The sequence below is a fragment of the Tupaia chinensis genome, unplaced genomic scaffold, assembly GCF_000334495.1.
Source record: "Tupaia chinensis unplaced genomic scaffold, TupChi_1.0 Scaffold149798_1, whole genome shotgun sequence".
Taxonomy (NCBI): domain Eukaryota; kingdom Metazoa; phylum Chordata; class Mammalia; order Scandentia; family Tupaiidae; genus Tupaia; species Tupaia belangeri.
The window spans coordinates 1,566,117-1,586,322 of NW_006209642.1; the positions used below are offsets into that span (position 1 = coordinate 1,566,117).

At 34.7% G+C, this 20,206-nt stretch overlaps 1 protein-coding gene across 1 annotated transcript in view; it reads left to right on the forward strand.

Moving 5' to 3' along the window:
• TBC1D32 (TBC1 domain family member 32) overlaps nucleotides 1-20,206 on the forward strand; it is a 226,089-nt gene that overhangs the window by 65,807 nt on the left and 140,076 nt on the right. The window contains exons 17-21 of the mRNA XM_027769471.1: nucleotides 8,773-8,974; nucleotides 9,712-9,794; nucleotides 11,459-11,597; nucleotides 14,754-14,841; nucleotides 17,072-17,190. Of these exons, the coding sequence (XP_027625272.1) occupies nucleotides 8,773-8,974; nucleotides 9,712-9,794; nucleotides 11,459-11,597; nucleotides 14,754-14,841; nucleotides 17,072-17,190 (631 nt within the window). The remainder of the gene's footprint in view (nucleotides 1-8,772; nucleotides 8,975-9,711; nucleotides 9,795-11,458; nucleotides 11,598-14,753; nucleotides 14,842-17,071; nucleotides 17,191-20,206) is intronic.

Below are 20,206 nucleotides of genomic sequence, written 5' to 3' on the forward strand. Positions count from 1 at the left end.
GGGGGGGGGTGTGTGGCCTGCAGCCTCTAGGGAACCTGTTGACCCCCAACAGTGAGAAGGGAGCACTTACCTAGGAAAGCAAGGCTGAGAGTAATTCATTACTGTTTTCTATTTGTTACCTTTGTTCTTTGTCTTTTATTTATTTTTTTATTTTATTTTTTTTTTAATAATTTGCTATGGGCACATGCACTTGCGAGAGAGTAAGAGAGAGAAATCACCCTCACCCCATCTCATGGGGAATGTCCCCTTTTCTCCATTTTCTGCCTCCTACAGAATTTGGGCACTGGTTCTGAGGTTCAGACTTGGCCATGTGGGATCCAACTCCCACACCTCTAGGCCATAGGCAGGCCCTGGTTTTGTTTTGCTTTTCATTCCCTTTAGCCTTCTCTGACTTTGATCTTTTAAAATAAATCAATTTTTTCTCCTAATTTTGTCTATCAGCTATACTATTGTTTGGCTCGCAACAAAATTATAAATTGTTTGTTACAACAAAATTAGTTTTAATTAATTAACATTTAATGCTAATTAACATTTTTTACTGTTTAGCCATCTTTTAAATAACATTGTATCACTTAACAGGCAGAGCAATGACCTTATAAAATGATTTCCAATTCCTCTATCCTGTCCCTCACAACATTTTTGTCATTCATTTCACTTTTCCATAAACTATGATTACAAAGTACTACTTTACAATTATTATTTTGAACAGACTTATTCATTAGATCAATTCATAGGTAAAGTGAAAGTATTTTATTTTATTTTGAGAAATTTTTGCTATAGAGCATGTGCACTCACTGGAGATACATAGAGAGAAAGAGACAGAAAGTGAAAAATTACCTTCTTGGGAGGTGGTCACGCTATAATCCCTTCTACTCTATTCTTCTCTGAGAATTTTGGTCATGGATTTACATGTACCCAGTGTGTTTAAAGCTGCCAGGTCTGGGACTCTAAACTGCGGTTGACCATGTGCAGCCTATTAGCCACTATGCCACCTGCTAGCTCTGGTTTTAGTTAAATGTCTTATATACTGGATTTTTTTCATTTCAGTAGGATCATTTTGAAAGTGGTATTGCTGGATCAGAGGACATGCACATTTTAAATTTCGGAGATTTTGCCTGATTACTTTCCAAAATATGGTAAAATTTGACCTTCTTGCCAGCATCTGTAAGACGTATGAGGAGTGCCCTTCTTTTCATATTTTTATCAGACTGCATAATCAGTTTATAACTATTTTGGCAACCTGATGGGTGAATGATCTTGTTTTGGTCCATGTTTATCTTTCTTTCATTAATTTTGAACATTTTGTTGCGTCGGTGGAATTATGGTTTTTGATTACATTAATTTGTTTGATAGTAATGTTCCTTTCCATACCTCTTGTCCATTTTTAATTAGTTTTTTTTTATTGACTCAAACTTTTATGTGAACACAGTAAATATGTAAGGCCTGTTATACAGAGCAGCAGGTTTTTTTTTTTTCTTGCTCTTTAGAGCCAGCTACTTTCAGCTATTTTAGATATTTCTTTCAGTGTGTGTATATATTATCAAATGATGCACTTATTCTACTTATTGATTGTTATCATATTTAGTTTTAGGCATCAGTCATTGACTTTTTACAGTTGATAAGTCTTTCCTGCTTCTACCACGTAGACAGTTAGATTGATAGACCTAGTCCTTTCCACCCCATCAGTGCTATACTGTTGTACCACAGCCTTGTTTAGAGTTGTACAGTCCTGTGAATGCTTCACAGTTGAGCCATGTAATATACTGTTACTATTTTTTCTTCCTTTCACAACTGTTTGTTTTCTCTGGATTTAATAAATTTCTTTTTTATTTTTTTTTTTGTTTGCTGGCAGAATTTTCAGTGTACTTAGCTTTCAATGTATTGCTAAGTCATGCACTTTTGTCTTTCCTAATTGATTAATTTTGTCAGTATATTCAAATATTAGACAAATTTTGCCAATTTAATTACAGAATTTGGGCACTGGTTCTGAGGTTCAGACTTGGCCATGTGGGATCTAACTCCCACACCTCTAGGCCATAGGCAGGGCCTGGTTTTGTTTTGCTTTTCATTCCCTTTAGCCTTCTCTGACTTTGATCTTTTAAAATAAATCAATTTTTTCTCCTAATTTTGTCTATCAGCTATACTATTGTTTGGCTCGCAACAAAATTATAAATTGTTTGTTACAACAAAATTAGTTTTAATTAATTAACATTTAATGCTAATTAACATTTTTTACTGTTTAGCCATCTTTTAAATAACATTGTATCACTTAACAGGCAGAGCAATGACCTTATAAAATGATTTCCAATTCCTCTATCCTGTCCCTCACAACATTTTTGTCATTCATTTCACTTTTCCATAAACTATGATTACAAAGTACTACTTTACAATTATTATTTTGAACAGACTTATTCATTAGATCAATTCATAGGTAAAGTGAAAGTATTTTATTTTATTTTGAGAAATTTTTGCTATAGAGCATGTGCACTCACTGGAGATACATAGAGAGAAAGAGACAGAAAGTGAAAAATTACCTTCTTGGGAGGTGGTCACGCTATAATCCCTTCTACTCTATTCTTCTCTGAGAATTTTGGTCATGGATTTACATGTACCCAGTGTGTTTAAAGCTGCCAGGTCTGGGACTCTAAACTGCGGTTGACCATGTGCAGCCTATTAGCCACTATGCCACCTGCTAGCTCTGGTTTTAGTTAAATGTCTTATATACTGGATTTTTTTCATTTCAGTAGGATCATTTTGAAAGTGGTATTGCTGGATCAGAGGACATGCACATTTTAAATTTCGGAGATTTTGCCTGATTACTTTCCAAAATATGGTAAAATTTGACCTTCTTGCCAGCATCTGTAAGACGTATGAGGAGTGCCCTTCTTTTCATATTTTTATCAGACTGCATAATCAGTTTATAACTATTTTGGCAACCTGATGGGTGAATGATCTTGTTTTGGTCCATGTTTATCTTTCTTTCATTAATTTTGAACATTTTGTTGCGTCGGTGGAATTATGGTTTTTGATTACATTAATTTGTTTGATAGTAATGTTCCTTTCCATACCTCTTGTCCATTTTTAATTAGTTTTTTTTTATTGACTCAAACTTTTATGTGAACACAGTAAATATGTAAGGCCTGTTATACAGAGCAGCAGGTTTTTTTTTTTTCTTGCTCTTTAGAGCCAGCTACTTTCAGCTATTTTAGATATTTCTTTCAGTGTGTGTATATATTATCAAATGATGCACTTATTCTACTTATTGATTGTTATCATATTTAGTTTTAGGCATCAGTCATTGACTTTTTACAGTTGATAAGTCTTTCCTGCTTCTACCACGTAGACAGTTAGATTGATAGACCTAGTCCTTTCCACCCCATCAGTGCTATACTGTTGTACCACAGCCTTGTTTAGAGTTGTACAGTCCTGTGAATGCTTCACAGTTGAGCCATGTAATATACTGTTACTATTTTTTCTTCCTTTCACAACTGTTTGTTTTCTCTGGATTTAATAAATTTCTTTTTTATTTTTTTTTTTGTTTGCTGGCAGAATTTTCAGTGTACTTAGCTTTCAATGTATTGCTAAGTCATGCACTTTTGTCTTTCCTAATTGATTAATTTTGTCAGTATATTCAAATATTAGACAAATTTTGCCAATTTAATTTAATACAGCTGTTTTTTGAGCTTTCTGACATTATTTAGGACTAGTTGCTGCCTTGATTTTGTATATAACTTTTATCAATATTATGGGAAGGTCTTATCCTATTTTTTCCTCTTTCTGGGAGACTTTTAGTCTTCCGTTGCCTACTACTGTTCAGAAATTTTATGTTTCTTCATGATGATCCACTTATATTTACTTGGACATTTTTATCTGAAGATTTATACCTTTCAGCGTAGGGGAAATAGATTTGTTCTGTTTTCTCTACTGAAAATCCTGTTTAGATTTGGACTGAACCTTGTCCTGTTTTCTTTCTCTCTCTCTCTCTCACTTTTTTTCTTTTTACTTTTTTCTAACTCGTATATTCCACCTGGGAAATTCTTCACTTTTTTCTAGCCCTTATATTGAAATTGAAATTTTCATTCAAGTTGTAATTTTTCTTCAAAGAGTACATTTTTGATTCTAGCATATTATTGTGTTTTCTGGTACAATAATTTCTTCTACCCCTCTGAAGGTAATGATGTTTTCATCTTTCATATTTTCTTTTTTCCTTCTCAATTTCTTCTTATATTTTTGATCTAGGTCTGTCTTTTAAATGAACAGTTTCTTCAAATGTTTGAAAATCAATAAAAAGCTGTTTGAAACTGGAAGAAAGTGAGGTGTCATTTGTGGCTATCTGGGAACCTTGGCATTGCATTTTTTGGGAAATCCCTAATGTACTGTGTTTGGTTTTTTATTTGTTCTGGTCAGATGCCGTAGAGCTGCTTGAAGAGTATGATCCTATGGGAGACATTTGGGTGGAAACGTTGATGGGTCTCAAGCTTTAATGCTATGAATGAGCTTTGATTTAATCTTATGGTACTCTCTGCACCCTTTTTCATGATCTCTGCTTATCTTTCAAGAAGCACACTGGACTGGAAGCATGAAATGTGGAAGGGAATCTGAAGGCCAGATGTTTTCTTTAACTGCCTTTCAGATAGTTCTTGTATTTGCAGCCCCACTTTTACCTCTAAGTCTAGACAGAGTGGTATCACCAGTTCTTGGAGGTTCTGTAAATAAATTGGGTTGATTCTGCTGTGACTGATAATTGAGGTTTTCCAATCATGATTTATTCTTTGTTTCTATACTTAACAGGTTCCAAAATTTTACTGCCATATTCTTTCCGTTCTCCTTGTCTTTAGAGGCTTTTATGCGTTCTGAAAATTTCTCTTTTTAAATTTTAGTGTTTATGAAGGGAGAAAATGTGAATTTATGTGGTCAGTCTGCCCTATTTAAAACAGGTTTCTATCCTTAAATAATAATTCTTTCTTAAAATTAGAAAGACTGTCCGTTTCAGTTCTATATTTTTTTACTATCTCTTAACCTATTTTTTCTTATGTAAACATTATCAATTTATATGTAATCACATTTTTTTCTAATAATTATTTTGATTTCTAGTTTTTTTTTTCTTTTTTTTTTAAAGTCTCAATTATATTGACTTTAAAAAGACATAAAATATTGTAATTTCTTCTGGCTCTTTATTATGTAGTTAAAAGTACATATTCTAATGATTCATATTGGCAAAAGACTAGAATCATATCAAATATCTGGTAACAAGAAGCTGATTGATTAAATTATGCCCACACAGTGAAGCACGGAACAGCTAGCTATAAAAAGGAATTAAGAGTATTTTTGTATACTGTTGTGGAATTATCATCAGGATATATTGTTAGTGATAAAAGATACAGAGGAATGTTTATAAAATGCTGCGTTTTGTATAATGGAAGGGAATATGAATAAATCATACTGGTTTATATTTTTCAAAAGGACATATTGGACAAATCTCAAAACTATGAAAATAGTATTAGGGGAAGGGAGAGAAAAAAATGTAGGAAGACAGGTATGGATAAAATGTAATCTGGAATTGTACCTGTATCTTAAGTAGATTTTCCTTTGGAATCATGTAGTTATTTTACATACTAAATGTAAAAAAAAATTAAATAAAAAAATTAGGAACCTCATGATGGCACAGTGGTAAAACACTTTGTAAGGCAGTTCCTACATGGGAATGTTCTGAGTATAAGTACTGACACTTCTCTGAGTACTCTTGTCATAGGCCTATCCATGATTTGAGGCTGGCTGAAGGGTGGGGATAGATCAGTTTTGAGACGTTGCTAGGGTGCTTGCTTGCTCCCTTTCTTTGTGTCTCTTGCTCATGAAATAAGGAAATATTAAAAAAAAAAGTCTCAACTTTTAAAAGCTTCAATATATGTAAAGGTAAACGTAACCATCTATAAAGTTAGTGAATACCCAAGAAAAGAATTATTTCAAGTGATCTAATTTTGATTGAACAATTCTAGTGGGGTATATTTTAAGGTAAAGGAAAAAACCTATAAAGTAAGCTTAAACTGCATCAGCATATGTTTAGAAGTATAATAGTGTTGTCATTGCTATTTTGAAACTTAGGTGTAATTATAAGATAAAAGAGATAAGTAATGTTATAAGGAACTAAGATTTTCAATGTAAGAGAAAAAAGTATATAATTAAAGAAGTTGAAAAAACCTTGAATTTTTAATTCATAACAGAAATACGACTAAGTTATTTTTTCAAATTATATTTTTCCTAGTCCTACCTCTGAAAAGGACTAGAAGTAATATAAACTCTTTTTTTTTTTTTTTTTTGAGAGGTTTTCGCTATAGGGCTCGTGCGCTCGCCAGACAGACAGAGAGAGACATAGAGACAGAAAGCGAGAAATCACCCCCCTGGGGCGATGGTCACGCCGCAATCCCTTCTCCTCCATTCTCCTCTCGGGATCTTGGGCACGCACGCACACACGCCCGGCGTGAGTTTTAAGCCACCGGGTCCAGGACACGAACCGCGGTCGACTGCGTGGGAGTCCAGCGACATAGCCATTACGCTAACTGCTGGTTCCCAAGAAGTAATATAAACTCTTTAACATTGAGTTGGTGTCTGTATTATGGTCTCTGAATATCTTTTTTTCCTACAAAGAGGCAGGAAACCTTGAAGAAATGGCCAATTTGATCAGGTTCAGGAAATATGCAGGATGATCCTGGGGTATTATATCATTCTAGAAAGTAAAAGAGATGTCTAAGACCAGTGGAATGGTGTCAAAAATACCTCAGCTAACCAGAACGGATCTCTGACTGGTTTCAGATGGACAGTTTGAGAATCAAATAAATAATGGATGCAATGGATTGAAATATGTAAAGTGTATAAAAATGAATTTTAATAGATACTAAAATAAAAAATGAACAAAAAACAGAGTTTGCCAGTTACCTGTTGAGGTTTCTAGGATACCCATCAACCTTTACTTTGCAAATTGAGAAAAATATTTAAGCATTTTCTACCCATTCTTTATTAATATTTTAGCTTAATAAGTTTTTGAAGTTTTTCATAGAATTCTTGCTGATAAATGCAAAAGAAGTCATTTTAAAATAAAATCACTATTTGGAAATCTTTAATGAAATAATGGATCTAGGAATTGATTATCAATAAATGCTAAAATCATTAGGCAAAAGGTAAATGAGAAGAGTTTCTTGCTGGTGAAATCAGGCTGATACCTCCGGACCAGCTGGTTTTTAGCACAACTGAAACTGGGATAACCAGATATGTGCCTCATGCATTAGGAGAAGTACAGAGAAGCAACAACCTATGAAATTATTTTGCAAGGGAAAAAAAGGAAAGGAAATTAAAAAAAAAATGAACTTAAATTTAACTTAAGTCTTACATCTCATTATCACCCTTTGGGAATTATGGAGAACTAGAGAAATGAGTTAAATGACACCATGGTGAAGCAGTAATCCAGTAAAAAATAAACGGGTGAAACAGCTGTTTCTCCAAGAGTCTGTGAAAAAGAAAAGAGGGGACCTAAATAACTACAACAGCCCAATGCACTCTATGACAAACCTGTCATAAAAATATGTCTTTAACACAATTGGAATTTTGAAAGGGGCTGACTAACAGTTGATGTTAAAATATTATAATCTTGTTAGATGGTCTATAGGCATTTCTTTTTTTGAGAGGTTTATGCTATAGGGCATGTGCGTTCGCCAGAAAGACAGAGACAGACAGAAAGATAGAAAGTGAGAAATCACCCCCAAGGGGGGATGGCCACGCCGCAGTCCCTTCTCCTTCATTCTCCTCTCAGGATCTTGGGGATGCACGCACATGCACCCGGTTTGAGTTTAAGCCACTGGATCCGGGACTCGAACTGCAGTTGGCTACATGGTAGTTTGCGACATAGCCATTATGCTAACTGCTGGTCTATGGGCATTTCTAATAGAAACTTCTATTAGAAATGTATAATGGGTAAAATAACATGATTTTCAAAATTTATCATATAATACTCACGAGAAGGTCAGGGAATAGATAAAACAAGCCTGGTGTTATGTTCATAACTGTTGAAGATGGATGAGGGATACATGGAGTTCAGTATCCTACTCAATCTACTATTTGCTCTTTTATCATTATTTTCTTAAAAAAAAAAGTTAGAAAAAATTAAATGAAAGTGCGCTGTTCTGGGGCCAGACAGCCTAGATTTGAGTTCTGGCTCCACTTCACACAGCTGTGTGGTATAGTGCAGGTTACTTAACTTCTGTAAGCTTTACCTGTATTTCCTTATCTGTAAAAATTAAATAAGAATAGATCTACTTCTTAGGGTTATTGTAAGAGAAATGAATGAATACATATTAGATGCTTAGAACAGTGCTTGGCACATAGCAGATATTAAGTTCTTATCTATTATTACTACTGAAAGTGTCTTAGCCTTTGAGAGGGAGAACTAAGTCCTATTGATGGGATGGAGAACTTATAAATAAGTTCTAGACGTGGAAAATTTAGGATTATGTTTTCATCACAAAATCCAGATTTCTTGCATATATGGCCATGGCCCCATGGTATCAAGTTCATTGTGGCTTTTCCTTATTTGTGTTTTGTTTTCTTCATCCCACTGAAACTGCTCTCATTACTAGAGTCTGCACATGGTTGGTAACGGGAGTATTGGCATGTTTGAGAAAATCTAGAGGAAGACTAACAGGGAGCCAAACAAATGAGAAGTTCTTGTGACACGGTGAGATTGTATGACCTTGGAATCACTTTTAAGTGTTCTCTTTTTAGTCCTACAGGTGCTCATATAATTGCCCAGTTCTCGAAAAAGCTTCTCGATGAAGATATTTCTATTTTTTCTGGATCAGATATGTTGCCTGTGGTTAAAGGAGCTTTTATTTCTGTGTGTCGCCAAATATATGGTACATGTGAGGGCCTGCAAGTGTTAATTCCTTATAGTTTGCATGAATCTATAGCAAAGGCATGGAAGAAGGTAAGTGTTTTCAAGCTGCCCTTTTTTTTTTTCCCCTTGCTAATCTTTATTTCAAATATAGGCACATTATAGCATAATTCTGTGGATTTTACTCAGGCAAACACTTTACTATCACAATACTTTAGAGGATGTAATGCTTTTTCAGTGGGACAAATTTCTAAGACTTTACTATGAAGTTTTTTCTTCTGGTAGGAGAAGCTTTCGATAAATTCTCCTTGTATAAACTTAACATTCCGCTTTAGAAACTATTTTTCTGTTATGGATACTGGCAACCATAGGCAGTAGACATACATACTAGGCATCAGTGGAGTACTAAGTCTTTTTTTATGATTTTTATATGGTTTATTTGTAAAATACTTTATATGATATATAATTGATAGCCAAATAATTTAAATTTTAATCAAGGATCAAAAATAAAAATGTAATATAAGGGCCCACTCTGTGGCCTAGTGTTAAGGGAGCTGGATCCCAAATGGCTAACTTTTGTTTGAGTCCTGGTCCCAGTGGCTTGAAAAACACCTGCCAGATGCATATGCATGCATGCATCCAAACTGCATAGGACAGAGAGATGGCAGCAAAGGGATTGAGGCATGACTATGCCCTTTTAGGGTGTCCTTACTTTCTCTTTGGCAAGCATATGGGCCCTCTGGCAATTACAGAATCACAGTGTAAGAAATTTTATAAGTACTGTTATAGGTAAAAAAAAAAATAACATAATCTCTTATCCTTTTTTAAAGACAAGTTTGCTCTCAGAAAGAAGTCCTACTCCAGTAGAAGGTTCTGATTCTGTGTCTTCAGTAAGCCAGGATTCCCAAAATAGGTAAGCACTATTGATTAAAGTCCTTTGTTTATTATGTTTACTGAAATAATCTTTAAATAATTTAAGAAAATTGAATACTATAGCAAACATGTTTTTATAAGGAAGGTTGCTGTATACATACAGGCTCAAGGAAAATTACAATTTAGAGAAACTTTGGAGATCACATGATACTTGTAGCCTCAGTCAGCCACGTGGGAATCTAGTGCCTCTAACCACTGCACCACCTGCAGGCCCCCAGTCACTTTCATTATCAGTATTTAAAGCTATTAATGCATCGTCTTTTGGATTAGGTGGTAATTGATAGATCTGTTATCAGGATAATTGCCTTCCTTTTATAGGTCATATCTTTTCTCTGATAACTTTTTCCTTTTTTCTCCCATATTTGCTATTTCTGTGTGATTTATATTGCTTAGTACTTCGAACAATCTTTTAATCTATAGACTAAAATGAAATCTTGCATCTATTCTAGAAAACACGCAGTATAATCTTTTAAAAAAACGTTACTTGACAAATAATAATTTTATGTACTGTGTTGTCAGAAAAGTCATGTATGTATTTTTTTTTGGAGAGATTTTCGCTATAGGGTACTTGTGCTCGCCAGACAGACAGAGAGAGAGACAGAGAGACAGAAAGCGAGAAATCACCCCCCGGGGGGATGGTCACGCCGCAATCCCTTCTCCTCCAGTCTCCTCTTGGGATCTTGGGTATGCACGCACACGCGCCCAGCATGAGTTTTAAGCCACCAGGTCCGGGACGCGAACCGCGGTCGACTACGTGGGAATCCAGCGACATAGCCATTACGCTAACTGCTGGTTCCCTGTATTTCTGTTTTTCTATGCAAAAATATGTCATGACTTTTCTGATGACCTAGTATTTATGAAGATAATGTCTTTCATATATTCCTTCTTTTTTTCTTCTCTTGGGGCTCTTGTTAGTTTTTTTCTGGGAGAAAGTTGTGGCCTTCCTTATGGAAGTATTCAGAGAATGGAGCCAATAGTTGGTGTGGTGGTTAAGGGCATTGGACTCCCACATGACTGACCATAGTTTGAGTCCTGGATATGGCAGCTTGCTTTCTCATTCTTTCTCTCTCTTTCTCTCTCTGTCATTCTCTGGTCAAGTTATTTAAATTAAAAAAAAAGTTTTCAGAGAAACAGCGACATTATTTCCCAAAAGTGAAATAAGTTAAAAGTCAATAAAAATAAAAGCAGATAATATATGTGTGTGTGTGTGTGTGTTTGTGTGTATATACACATATATATTATATATTATGTATTATATATATATTATACACATGTGTGTAATATATATATATTTATGTGATATCGGATTCTTATAGAAAATAAGATTCAGAAAAAAGGGTGGGAGAATCCAGGCAAATCAAAATTATATTAGGAAAATTGAATGAAATTAAGACATAATGAGAGAATTTAGACAATATACTAAAAATGCTGACATATACAGTTAGTATCTGATTCAATGAAGGACAGTTATAGAAAATGTAGGGATAACATAATTCACTATCAAAGAATCCATGTTTCTTTATTTTATTTTTAGACATTTATTAATTTGCAAACAATGTGTACCGTGTACATTTAATTTCCATAGTATTAAGCTGAGCTATGTTTTTAGAGTATATTAAATAAAGTTCTAACCATCTATTTCAGTATGGCTTGGGAAGAGAATTTATTAGATGATTTGCTAAATTTTGCTGCCACCCCAAAAGGATTGCTACTACTTCAAAGAACAGGAGCCATCAACGAATGTGTGACATTTATGTTCAACCAATACACAAAAAAATTACAGGTATGAATTACCATCTGCTACAGGCAAAAGTAATTTTTGTTGTAAAAAGCCATCAAGAACATCATTCTGTTTTCTGTGCATGAAAAAGTTATTAAGCCTCAATTAAAACTCCATATAGCATTGTAATATTTAACTTGATTTTTTTGGGGGAAAGCATTAGAATTGATATTGGTGTCTGTGACTGTGTTTACAGAATTGCAAACAGATGGAACTGAAAAATTTAGTTAACATCCAGATGTTTTATAGATATGATATCAGACATCTGGATGTACTTAAACTGGGCAGAACTTCTAGAGAAATAAGTCTATTGGGTCTAAATATATGTGTCAATGCATTTTGAGGCCTCATGTTTTAAAAGAAACAATTATTTGTAGTGAAATACTTTTACTCTACTGTTAAATAAAATTTAGAATATACGTTAGCCTTTACTCAGAGGCCACTGAGTTGTATTCAGCATTTTTTATGTGACAGCAAATATCCTGGCTTCTGCTTTTAAAAGCATCTTTCCTTATTTATCTCCGACAGCCATTGTTTTAGATGTTATTAGGTTACCTGATTGTTAATACTATTTTCGTTGACTTTTTTCAATTCTAATTTCCTGTTTTTTTTTAAACCTATAATACATTTTTGTAAGAAAATAAATAAATAAACATTTTAGTAGCCTTTGTCTTTGTGACAAATAGTTCCTCTGAGTCAAGGCCTTGATCACCCTTTATTAGTTGATAGGCTTTTGATACTAAATCTGATAAATATCTTATTGTTTCATTTTATTTAAACAGACTTCAGGTATAAAGAATTTAGTTATTTCTATGTTTTAGTACATGGCATATTGTCCTCATCTATTCAAACAAGATTCCTCTTCTGTTTGATTCCCCTGTTATTCCCAACTTTCAGTTCCTTTTCCCTGCACACATTTCTGAACCCTGCACCTCTATATTAGTATGTTTAATATGTGTGAATACACTTAGATATGTATACTTCTTGTTGATTGTGTAGAATTTTTTTCAGTCTTTTTGGTTGGCATAGATGAAATTGCACTCCGATTTGATTTTTCTCTGCTGGTAAATTTGAGTTACTTCTTGTATACTGATAAACTCTTGGGTTTCTGTTTTTGTTTTTATATATTTTTAAATAAGCAGGAAGTTCAAAGACAATTTTCTTTTTTATTCAGATGCTTCAAACTGTACAGACACAACTTTTACCATTGTGATAAGACATCTATGACTAGATATCATTTTTTTTCATACTCATAAATCTTAAAACAAAACAAAAAACCCTAGTTGTCTTTGGTTACCATAGAAGATATTGTTCGCTAGTTCTCAGTAACTTACAGCCTTATAATTTAGTGTATCACCATCTTCATTATCATAATAATTAGTGTGATACTTTAATGGTATTCTGTGGTATTTTAGTATTTTTTTTTTAGAGCCTCAGTTACCTTGTAAGAAAGCAACTCAGCTAGGTAATTTTCTTAATTTTGCACAAGAGAAAGTAGAGACTCAGGTTGGTTAAATATTTTGCTTTACAGATCTAATAGCTCACTAGTTACTGATAGCAGGAAGACTAGAATTCAGATTTCTTATCTTGGACATTGTTCACGAACATTGCATCTTATTTGGTAAAGCATTTCTAACTTCCCTGAAAATTTTTGTTACTTTTTTTTGAAAAATAACAAAAACAAAGTATGATTTTGGCAAGCCCTGTGGTTCCTAATATCTGAATCACTAGGGCCAGTGGGAGTGACCGGTGAATGAGGTGTTTTTTCAGTTTTGGAAAAAAGCAAGTCAGAAGAGGATAAATATTTATCTTACTGAACTTCCATGTCATTTAACTGCAGAAGGATGGATCGTAAGTTAAAGAAAATACTACATGTGACTAATAAAAATGGAAAAGAAAGGCAACTTTATAAGGACGAGAGCAACAGAAAATTGGAGAGATACATTTTTTTTCCTGTTGTCTTTTAGTTCCTTTCTATAGTTGTTATGATTTTTCTTTCTTTTAAAACTGAGTTATAGCTTAGATTTTTAAAATTGGAGATTAAAACAGGCTTTTTAAATGAAATATTTAAAAATACAAATTCTAAATGGTTAGCTGTATTTAGAAGTCAAATATTTTATAAGCTGATATGACTTTTGTCAAAGTCTGAGGAGAAACATTTTACGATAATCTCTTCATCATTTCCTTGTTCCTCAGTTATGCTAAGAGAGGTACATATTTCTGAGATACTTTATCCTGAATATATACATTTCTCATCAAATAGTAAATTAGTAAATAGTAAATTCATGTCTACAATGTTCTTTTTGAAACATGTATATTAACGATTTAGAGTGCTCGTGTGTGCGTGTGTGTGTGTGTGTGTGTGTGTAAACATACCCCTTTATAGGAACGAAAATGATATTCTCTTTAAAAATAATTGTCTTTTTGTTTTTTTGGTGTTATTTTTTTGGATTTTGCAATAGGGCTTGTGTGGTCACCAGAGAGAATGAGAGAGGATAAGTGAGAAATCATGCCCCCAGGGTGGATGACCTCTTGTCTTCTCTTGGGAGTTTGGGCAGTCACACGCACACGTGTACCTGGTGTGATTTTCAAGCCACCAGGTCTGGGGCTTATACTGTGGTTGGCCATGTAGGTGTCCAGCACCTAACCACCACACCATCTACTGGCCCCATAATTGTCACTTTTAAAGATACCACTGTGATTTTCAAAAGTTATTCGATTACTTGAAAGCCCCGTTGAGACATTGGCAGATTTATTAATGAGGAAACTTATTAAAGAGGAACCAGACTTCAAAATTAAAAATAGGATAATAAATTTAGAGTTGGGAGCAATTTTATTCTTTATCTAGTCCAGGTCCCCTATTTTATGTGTAAAGAGACTTAGACCTAGAGAGATAAATGACTTCAAGTTTAGGAGCTACTTTTTAGTTTTAGAGCTGTGATTAGAATCGAGATCTGAAATAAGATGATCAAAAATATTGCTTTAGTGCAAACTTATTTATTATCAAAGTTTCTAGCCTTGTTTTTACTGCTGTTGTTATCATCTGGAAGGAATGTCTAGTATTCTGATCTTAAAATAACTAGTAACTCTATATATAACTTGTATAAAACATTGGCATGTTTGTTATTTCCCATTGTGGTTCTTTATTTACATTCGTAGACTAGCAGGCATAAGAAGTTTGGCTATGGAGTTTTAGTGACCCAAGTGGCATCAACAGCAGCAGGTGCAATAGCATTACAAAATTCAGGTAAGTTTTTTCTTTTAATTGCAGTTATACTAATTTTAAGTAAATTGCTAAAGCCAACTGAAAATATAACTAACATGATCAGGTATGAGTCCATTTGTTCTAATATTCTTTTTTCCAAATTAGGCCTTCTATAAAAAAAAGTTAGGTTTTTTTTGGTCTTTCCCCTTCCATGAAATTCCACTGGAAATTTAATGACCTATAAAGTATATACAACCTCACTCCCTTTACTCACAACAATGACACACAATAAATCAACTTGAAACATACTTGATGTTTTAGGAATCCTCCTTCATCTTATAAATCAGATGACTATCATCCTCTCAGTATATTTACATCTGATAGGATTGCCTAATAATGTCAGTTGCACCAGTTTATGTATGCAACCAGACTTACACTCACAGCAGTTAACAGAAGTACATACCACTTCCTCATTCTCTATTTTCCTCTTCCTGTCTTAAAATCATTTCTCTTACCACTTAACTCTCACAATATTTTTGAATTTTGCAGTATGTATTCCCCACTCTCAATTGGCTTTCTGAGAACTTAAAACACTAATAATATAATATATATTAAGTTTACTGGAGTCCTGAGCAAAGTATAATCCCAAATAAAGATGCTTTATTATGTTTTTTAAGGCTTAGAGGTGATGAATCATAACATTAGTGATCATTATTGATTCTCTCCCTAAATGAAAATGTTTTCCTGCAGTGTATTTTAATTTTGTTTTATTGCTGAAATAACTTGGGCTACTTTTATTAGGAACCATGTTTTTTGGCAAGAATTGTCTCAAACTGAACCACTTATTTTTTCTTCTGTTGGGTCATTAGGAAAGTCGTGACACATGTTTGCTTGGAAAAACATGTCATGACTTTCCCAGTGACTTAATACTTGGAGTAAAATCCATGTACTACATTACCAGGAACACATTAATTGAAGCATTTAGGGACTAGATTTAATCTCAGATCTCCCCCTTGGTCAAGTCTTTAAGCTACTGAGCGAGCCTCATTGTATCAAGCTTTTCTTCAGAGGGTTAAATGTCAGTTTTTTTCAAAGGACAAAAGAAGACTAATGCTGCATAAGCTCCTGTGAGGTCTTAAGTATTGGGAACTTCACATATGTCATCCCCTTTATACTTCATGACAACCCTGCAGTGTAGCATTAGTACTTCAGTTTTGAAATGAGAAAAATAGGGCTCCAAGAAGTCAAGTAATTTTTTTTTTTTAAAGAATGTACAACTTATGAACTGGCAGATTTGTGATTTGAACCCTGAAATTCTTGAATTTAGAGTCCATATTTTTTCTGCTATACTAGAGGACCTTTTCTGCTCTAATATTTTTATTAATTTACTGGTTTTATGAGTAAATATTAGATTTTTACATTTTTATTATTTTATTTTATTAAAAAGAAATTTTATAATCAAGTTTAATATTTACTTCAATCACTTGTATAGTATCTGACTACTCATGACAATTTAAAGATTGTATTGAGGCAAAAATTGTGTGAAATTCAGTTGTTCTAAGCATGTGGAATTACAAAAAATAATAGTCCTGTTGAAATAAGGAAATATACTTACACTCTTTGGATACTTGTCTTGCTCCCTTACACTGCTTTCTTTTCTTCTCCCCACACTACCTCAACACAGTTTTTCAGGCTGCCTTGCATTATTGTATAATTTACATAGTAGAGCAGAAAGCTTATTATTTTTCAGAAAAACATGCTCAGAAATATTATTGGCTAACAGATAAACCAAGAACTCAAAATTTACCCATCTTCGAAGGAAACAGTCAATCAGAATTTTATGACAATAATTTGTTAACCACAAAATTAAATTAACACGAGGCCAGCAGATGGCATGGTGGTTAAAGTGCTAGATTCCCATATGACCTATCATGGTTCGAGTCTCGGACCTGGTTGCTTGAAAACTCAGGCATGTGTGCCCAAAATCCTAGAAGGAGAAGGGATTATGGTATGGACATCCACCCTATGGGTGGGGGTGTGATTTCTCACTCTCCCTCTGTCTCTCTCTGGTGAGTGCAAGTATCCTATGGCAAAAACTTTAAAAAATCAACACTAACAAATACAATTTCTACCAAAAGTGGAGTTTATTTCTTATAGAAGATGTTAAATATGTGTCTTCTGTCAGACCAGTGTTGTGTAGAGATAATCATGTCTTTGCTCCACAGTCCAAAGAACTATACTATAAATATAACAAAATAATAATTCTTCTTAGGGTTTGTTAATGCACTTGTAACTGAATTATGGTCTAACCTGGAATGTGGAAGAGATGATGTTAGGGTAACCCATCCCAGATCTACTCCGGTGGATCCTATTGACCGAAGCTGTCAGAAGGTAAGAAGTGATTCAATTTAACTAATAATATACAGGTTTCAAATATATCTCATGGAAATTCACCCAGACTTTATGTTCATTTACAACCAGCAGTATTTTCCACCTTTTTAAATTTCAAAATTAATTTTTATTTTAAACATGAATTTAATTTCTTTCCTTTTATTTTTTTCTCTTTAGTAAAGAATAATAACACACCAGGCATGTTATGAAAAACAAATCCCTGAAACAAATAAAAATCAGCCAAGACAAAAATCTAAGAAACCTATTCTAAAACATGGGGCTTAAATCTAATGGAAAAGTTTTAGGATTATTTAATAGGAGAGTTGGACAGAGAGAAAATGCTATAATTTAGAGTAATGTGACAGTACATTTAAGCACTCATACAGCGTTCAATGCCTTTTATATACTGAAAATATTCTTTAAATTTCACTAAATGAAGTGATGATTTCTATCTTCAACTTTGTGTAACCTGAGTAATTTTCATTCAGGGGAAGTCATAAAATTATTTTTTTGAAGGCTCCAAAACAAAAGAACTCCAATATTTCAGAAATTATTTCTCTGGAATGATGGGCTAGTTAATTCCTATAGAAAACATTAACTTTGGAAAAATAATTTATGAGTCAAGAGGTTAAAAACATTGTTATGACAACAAATGAGCAGAAAATGGAGGGGAGTCAGTGTACAGATGAGAAGAGTGGTACTGCTTGAGTTCGTGTATTCCATGGTTTTGCCAGAGGTCAAGTACAATTGTTGCTCCACAGATAGAAATCCACAATTAAAAAGCTTGAAAAGCCAGAATGTACAGTTCATGCAGCCGCTGGGAAATGGAAGGCGGTCCCTGGAAAACCATAGAGTAAAAAATGAGACACTGTAAACTAACCTACTTTTAATACTTTCAAGGGAGGTTTTGATTTCCTGTATCACATTCTTCAACCCTAGGAGTTCCATCTGGTTCTTGTTTAAGGTATCTATTTCTTCTTTCAAATCATGAAAGGACTTCCTCATCTCCTGGAGCTCCTTGTCTCTTTTCTCTCCCATCTCAGTTAGTTTGGTCACTACAAATATTCTGAATTCCTTATCAGACATGTCCACGACATCCATTGTACTGACTGTGGGTGATGTAGGCTTGATGGTTTCCTTAGGGAGAGAGGCCTTTTGTTGGTTGCTCATACTTCTTGAGCTTCTGTGATTGTTCCTAGTCATTAGGTGATCTATATGTTGCTTCCTAACTTATTTAAGGTATCTCTGAGTGTTAAAAGTTATACAGAATTAGAAAATCGATGATTTCTGTTATGGTAGGCCACCAGTACCAATGACTTCTCTACCTGTTGCTCACCAATACCATGAATTGTTGCCATTGGTCCTGGGTGGCACAAAGTCCTTCCTGTTTCTAAGGAGTGGTGAGCCTCCAAATGACCTAATAAGTAGCACCTCAAGAGCAAAGGAAAACAAACAGACAAATCAGGTGGCACACTATTCAAAGCGCTATAATTCCAAGAGTCCAAAGGCAAGTGGAGAAGAGCCAGAGCATGAGTGATGGGTACTGGTTGGACAGGCTGCAGCCGCTGGCAGCATGGTGTCCAGAACTGCTGGCCGGCTTGATGCGGTTTGCAGGTGGGGTGGGGTGGGGTGCGAGTTTGTGTTAAAGTCCCATGGAACCAACCTGAGGTCCAGAGAGGAGTAGGGGTGGGGATTGACGAAGATCCAGGGCTGGTGTGTTTGCAGCTGCAGGCAGCCTGGTGTCTGGAAATGCTGGTTGGCTCCATGCAGTTTGCAAGTGGGATTGGGTGGGGTGCGAGTTTGTCTTAAAATTCCACGGAATCAACCTGAAGTCCAGAGAGAAGTAGGGGTGGGGATGTGCGAAGGTCCAGGTGGGCTGGGCCTGCAGCCACAGGCAGCCTGCTGTCCGGAACTTCTGGTTAGCTCGATGTGGTTTGCAGGTGGGGTGGGGTGGTGTGTGAGTTCGTCTTAAAGTCCCACGGAACCAACCTGAGGTCCAGAGAGGAGTAGGGGTGGAGATGTGCGATGGTCCCAAGTGGGCGGGCCTGCAGCCGCAGGCAGCCAGGTGTCCAGAACTGCTGGCTAGTTCCAACATGTGTACGTTTCTCACCAGTCCAGTTGATAATACTATAAAGTTATCTTCAACATATTATACCCTCTTTGTCCCATTAATGCTTTCCTTCTCTATTTTTCTTCTTAATGCCCTTCCTCAGACACTACCCCTTCACTCACCCTCTTCCCACACTATAAATGGTATTCCCAATCATTTCCTGTGTTTCTACATTCCATAGTCATTCAGTTTCAGTCATAGAGAGTGGACACTGTATATATTAAGTGGAGACATACAGTGTCTCTCCTTTATAGCATGGTTTCCTTCACTCAGCAGTAAATCTTCCATATTCATCCACTTTCTGTCAAAAGCCAGGGTCTTGTTTTTTTTTTTTTATGGCTCAGTAGTATTCCATAGAGTGTATGTGCCACAATTTTTCAACCCATTCATCTGTTTGTGAGCATTTGGGTTTGTTCCATGTCTTAGCAATTGGGAATAATGCTGCAATAAACATCAATGTGCAAGCACTTCTCCAATTAATTCTTCTTCTGTTCTTTGGGTAGATACCAAGTAGTGGGATTGCTGGATCATATGGTAGTTCTATTTTTAGATTTTTTTTTTATTATTATTATCATAATCTTCTTTATATTCCATTGGATTACATATAACTTTACATTGACTTCCATTGCTTTTTCAAAAGGGAATGCCATGCATGTCAGTCAATACAGAGGCATCTATCTCCCCGCTTTATTATTCAAAGTCTTTTCCATGCATTTCCCAATAATTATTATTATTATAATTTTTTAAAACAGTCAATCACTATTTCTCATTTTGCTTGTTAAAAGACTTCACCCATCATGAAATACTTCCCAGACCAGTCCAGTTGAGAATACTATACACGTCATCTTCAACAGATAATAAACCATATCTGTTTCTCACTAACATCCCCTCTATTGTTCACTTGCT